This window comes from Camarhynchus parvulus, chromosome 1 (genome assembly GCF_901933205.1).
Source record: "Camarhynchus parvulus chromosome 1, STF_HiC, whole genome shotgun sequence".
Classification (NCBI taxonomy): Eukaryota; Metazoa; Chordata; class Aves; order Passeriformes; family Thraupidae; genus Camarhynchus; species Camarhynchus parvulus.
In genome coordinates, this window is record NC_044571.1 from 72,972,178 (window position 1) to 72,978,177 (window position 6,000).

At 45.5% G+C, this 6,000-nt stretch overlaps 1 protein-coding gene across 2 annotated transcripts in view; it reads right to left on the bottom strand.

Annotated features, from left to right (window-relative positions):
- ZC3H12C (zinc finger CCCH-type containing 12C) overlaps positions 1 to 5,251 on the bottom strand; it is a 39,664-nt gene extending 34,413 nt beyond the window's left edge. Inside the window, exon 1 of one of the 2 annotated variants that reach the window (XM_030953647.1) lies at positions 5,120 to 5,251. In XM_030953647.1, the coding sequence (XP_030809507.1) occupies positions 5,120 to 5,199 (80 nt within the window). In that variant the 5' untranslated portion in view covers positions 5,200 to 5,251. The remainder of the gene's footprint in view (positions 1 to 5,119) is intronic. The other variant, XM_030953638.1, reaches the window with a different exon arrangement.
- Positions 5,252 to 6,000: the final 749 nt, after the last annotated feature.

The following is a 6,000-nucleotide window of genomic DNA, read 5'->3' on the forward strand; positions in this document are numbered from 1 at the left end:
TTCAGGTATTTGCAATAACCTGTGTCACATTTACTGAACACCTCCAGCTTCACTGATTCTCCAATCTCTGGCACTCCTCTGAAACTTTCAACCTCCTCCCAAGACATTCCTTTCATACCAAAAGAAGCTACTCTATTTCTTCCATTGGGAGGATTAATAACATCCATTAAACTTTTCTGCACTCCCATCCATTGAATGTCTTGCCCTTCCCTCCTCTCTACCCACTCTTTTCTCAAAATACCAACCTCTCATAAAGTAAAATCCCTTCTTCTTAACAAAGCTTTAGTTTTCTCATTATCCACCCTGAAGAAAATTGTAATTTTAAGCAAGAATACATTTTAAATACTTTGTATAATACTGCAGAAATTTTATGCAAAGAACACCTTTATCCTGAAAGAATTTAGAACCAAATCACTTTGGTCCAAAACAGAGGTATTGGGAGGTACATTTATGAGCACATAGAAGGTTTCTACATTTAAAGGACAGCAGAACCTGGGATGGTCTAGCATTCTATTCTGTATCCATCTACACGTACACACACACATGTACATATAAATATATAAATAGACACCCACACTCCCAGGGAGGAGGATGACATATGTCAAATTTTAAAGTGTTACACTGGTATCATAAATCAAACAAATATTACCTCAAAATGCTCAAGCCATCAGGAGAGGTAGTCTGGTGCTCGCTATGACATAAGCCTGGAAGAATGATGAATCTCACAGTTGCAGAGGGTGAGCTATGTTACTCCCCAGGGGAAACTTTGAAAACATCTTGCCTGGACCTTTTGAGCTGGGAGAGTAGAGGCGCAAGTCTTAAAATTGAGGTATGCTCTCAAAGCATTCTCATTCTGCAGCTATAACTCAAAAATGAACGGAGCTTGAGTTTACCAAAGCCCTAAAATAATTCTTTAATGGTCAGTACAACACCCTAGCAGAATGTGAAAAGTCAGTGTCAAATGTCAAGCACAGCACCTCATGCTAAGGAAAAAGCAATTTGGGTTTTTGGCAGCGCAAGCTAAGTTTTTACATAAGACGTGATCTAACCTGAAGTAATCAATCCTGATAGGTAAAAGAGAAATGCCTGGTTCATCTAAGCAGAAAGCCTCAGGGTTATGAAAACCTCTGTCAATTTCTACTCACCACCAAACAACTTGGTAAGGAACATGCTTTTTGACAGAGCCTCAAGCTGTTACACAAAAACATTTAAAGATGAAGACCTTTTAAATAAAAAACCTCCGCTAGCTCTGGAGATCTGCCTATTCCACAAGACATACAGAAGAAAAATACAGACAGTGAGAAAAAAAAATTAAAAAAAAAAAGGACGAAGGAAAAGGCGTGGGGGAGAGGGGAAGAAGAGAGAGTGAAATGCCTCATAACTCTACCAGGAAGGCAATTATGAGCAGATTACAATTGATTTTCTATCTATTTTCAAACTGAAAATAACTACAGTTTGAGGCCAGGAAGTAAGAAAAATTACTCTGATTCTTATTACACCATCTCACCTCTGGTTTTTTTTATAGTCTACTTTTAACATATAATTTAGCAATTAAAACGTAGTGTCAATTCTTTCAAGCATAAAAATATGGGCTTGTTCAATTAATGGGCTTCTTGATTCAAACATATGGTAGAAGTAGTACATTTATTGTAAATATTTAGCAAGCTAGGAGACATGAGGCATTTTACACACAACTATACATGATAAGAGATATAAAGCATCACTCTACAACTTCAGTCCTAGGACAGAAACAGCTCAGTCTCTTCATAGAAACAACTCACTGCAGTTTTTGTACAACATCTGTTTCTTACAGTAGCTCAGACACAGTTTTCAGTACCCCAAGTGAAAAAACAAGGTGCAATCACCTCGTCACCAATAAGGCCGCTGGCTAGCTCCCATGGCAACAAACACTATGGAAATGACTGAATGATGAAATATCTCTTGGATAACTTAGAAAAACTCTTATCTATGTCTACCTAGCTATATGTGAGACATTGCTCCAGAGAACAGCAAAAACAGCAGAATAGTATTTACAGAAGAGGAAAAGCAGAAGTTTTACATCACACATTTTCTACCCTTCCTCCTAATTACTATAAATGTCTCTCCCCATTATTTACTACTGCTACTCCCTCTGAAGCATTTCAGTTTTTAAGAATTATTTAAAATACAGATTATGAAGAGATTGATCATTGGATGCTGAGGCTACCAAAATCCAGATTATGATCTTTTTTAATTAAAAAATAAATAAAGGACAATTACTGGAAAAAAAATAACAGACTCTTTAGTTCTGGGCAGAAATTTTTTAATAACTGGCTTAAGATATTAGGAGATGATGCAGAAAATACTAAACAAGATTTTATGACTCCTCTAATGAAAAAAGTCAAACTAAATCACACATCTCTTTTCTACCAAATGGAGTTGCTTAGCTGTAGCCATTTCTGAGTACAACAAAAACTGACCTGACCCAAATAAGTTCCTCATTTTACTTCACAGCGACTTTGAATTGCTTTTTCTCCAGCTTGCTTAAAGAGTACTTTTAACTGCGTGTAGCATGTATAGGACCTCACAAAATTAAGTTTTGTAAGGTTTTTGATTTACCTATGTAAAACTGAGCAGTAAATATCTAGTCAACAGGTATCATCAAATATCTAACTGCACCTCCAATCTTTTCAAGTCTCACCAACTGCAAACTTAGTTTTCCTCAAAAGTATCAACAGCTCTGGAACACCAACAGTGTTTTTAAAGGTTGGTACAACCCAGGGAAGCAGGCAGTGAAATCACTGCAGCAGAGGGTTCTTCAGCACAGCAGTCAGCATGAAATACACAATCTGCACAGATGAGTCAAGTCTGGATAATCCCTTCATGCTCTGTCAGGTTGAGAGTATGAGGTCTGTTTTTAAATTGCATATCTTCAATAAACTCCACTTCTCTGCACGCACATTTTAAGACAATATTTTTCAATGCATGTTTTGATTTGCAAATGTGTAAAAATACTGTTAGTGGAGTTCTGTCTGTCAGGATCTTATAAATAATAACTGCCTTTTAAAAAGGACTGCAAATGGTAATGGTAATTGCAGCTCCCCTGGGTGACTGCTGCCCAGAAGTCTGGTGTCGTAATAAAGGTGTAATAACCATGGTAAGATTTGTATAGAGATGAAATACTTTGAATTGGTTCAACTACACCCATCAGGAAAAAACAAAAAGTAAGTTTTTGAATTTTCAAGAGTAAGTGGTCTAATTAATAAAGAAGAGGGAGCAGGGAGAGAGAAAACAGAAAATTTTCTCCCTAATTCCCTAAAATTGTTGCAAATGTGTTTTACACTGACATAACTGTAAAACTCTCTCAGTTTAAAATTCTCTTTAAAATGCCAACATGCTTGAGTTCAGATTCATTGATGACACATTACACTCTGTTGAAGTGTAGTATCACCCTGGAGCATTGTCAGTTAGAGAATTCAGTTCACTAAGATATATCTAATACAATCCTTGAAGAAGTCTTATTGTCAGCTGACTGGTTTGCTATATAGGCAAATGCTACATGGTAAGGAGACAGTGGAAGAGGAAGTACCCTGCCAGTTTGAAAACCCAGACATACTTCAATGGTTTATTTTCCTTCCAGATCAAAAGACCGTGCTACTGCTATCTTAAGTATGTTGTTAATTGCATAACCCTAAGAGCTGCAACTATGAGTTATGTCTCTGCTTTGCAAACACAGATCAAGAGGACAAGACACAGTAAACACGACATTTCAATACATCTGTTGTTCAAGAAATGTAGCCTGCCGTTTAGTGGGATGCATTTACTTAACCCGACTTTTGGCAACACCATCGCTTATTTCGCCCTGTCAGATGCACCAAACCAGAGCCAGGCACGGGAGTGCGAGACAGGGCCAGGTCCGGCTGCAGAAGGTGCTGCACAACAAGCACAGCCCGGCAGAGTTTCCTCCCCCGGGGCATTATAAAATAGCGTCACCGCTCCACAAATACAACCCTACACGCCCGGCGCTACTCAGACATGCCTGCAGAATTACGCCCCAAACACACAGGTGATTGAAAATTAATTTTTACGAGAAATTACTGCTTAGAAGCCACAGCCAGATCTGAGAATGGTGAAACCGACAGATATTGCGGTTCGGTTAGAGCAAGCCAAATTATGCAGCCTGTAATCTCACACAAAGCGGAGGGAATAAATCTACACCCTCCTCACAGAATTATTAAAAACAAAACAGCCACAAAAACAACCTCAAAAGTTAGAAGCAGGGGAACGGCAGGGTAGGTAGAGTACCTGAAACAAGTTTAAAATTCCCTGTCAGTCTCCCGGTGCGGGCGGGTACGCGTGTCCCCGGGCCGGCCGCAGCTCCGGCACGGCCGCGGGCGGGGCGCGGCGCGGCGGGCGGGCCAGCCCGGCGCTGCCAAGGGCACGGCCGCCCCCGCCAGCGGCTCCTGCCGGGGTCAGCGGCGAACAGGTCGGGGAAAAGTTTCCGGAGGGACGGGGCCTGCCGAGGCGCAGGGCGACCCTGCCGGCCCCTTGGGGCAGACGGCCGGGGCTTTCTCCTCCTTCACCGGGAAGCGCCGCCGCGCCGCGGCCTCCGCCGCCCGGGCGACCTCCACCGGGCGACCTCGGGGAGGCGCCGGGGGCAGGGCCGGCGCGTGTGTCAACACGGGGCCGCGACGCCCGGCCCCGGCAATGGGCGGCGCCGGGGCGGGAGCGCGGCAGCCTCGGCCCGGCGCTCCCCGCCGCCATCGCCGGGGCCCGCCCGGGGCCGCCGAACCCCGCGGCCCCGCAGCCACCCACCTGCGGCCCGCCGGCAGCCGCCGCTGCGGGCGGGAGGAGCGGCCGCAAGGTCGCCTTCACCTCGCCCGCCGCGGCGCCGCCGCCCGCATCCCCGCGGGGCCCCGCCGGGCCGCCCCTCGCCGCCTCTCGCCGGGCACGGCCGGGGCGGACGGACGGGGGGCACCCGGTGCCGGGGCGCCGCGAAACCGGGCGGGGGAACCGCCCGGGCCGGTCTCGGTGCGTGGCGGGCAGGCGAGAGACACGGCTCACCCCCCGCGCCGTGGGTTCCCGCCGTGAATTGCCAAGGGTGCCGCCGTGCCCCCCTCCCCAAACGCCGCTACGTTACCGGCTGGGGCCAGCGGGGAGGGCCTGGGCGGCGCGGCCTGGGCAGCTGGTCCTCCGGCTCGGCAAAGGTCCTGCCGCCATCAGAGAAAACCTCCGGGTGCTCTCGGGCGCTCGCTGTGCAAGTGTCCCTGTGCCCCACCGCCCCGGCTGTGCAGGTGGAGAGAGGGCGGTCGGAAAGCTTTCCGCCAAGGATCACGAACTCCCTTTGTGACAGAGTTGGTAGAGACCTTAATTTCCGTCCCGTGTTCTAATTACGAGATGTTTCCTCCCACCCCGCAGTTACTTTTATGCAGTTGAAGTAATCTACCTCTCACCATCCCACCCAGCCTTCTGTGCTTCTGCCGAGGCGGCTGAGCGCCAGGAGCTGCTTAGAAGACATGAATGAAAGTCTGGTGTTGTGATTACGGCTTGTAGCTGATGGAGCATATCGTATACAAGATAAGACATACAGCCATTGCTACTCACAGGCTGCAAATGTGTCTGTGTGTGTGTATATATATATATATATATATTTATATGTATATATATAATTGTTACCCACTGCTATTCTACTGTTGGAATTTATAAAAACTCCTTCTGGTACCCACCAGAAAATGGGCTAGTTTTTAAAAAAAATTGCATCCAATTTACACAAATTCTACACAGAAATGTGAGCCCAACGTGCCACTTTGAAGGGATTATTTTTTCAATAAAATGTGATAGATTTGCCTCAACAAAAGACTGTGGAGGTACAGGGCTATGTTGCTTTCCTGTATGTTTCCACAAACCCTCCTTCTTAGATCTGACATAGCCTGTAGAATGACATCATGATTTTGTTAGTTTGAGTCATTAATTACAAAGGCTGTAGAATTTTTCAGTGGATCTCATCCCCATCCCAGGCAC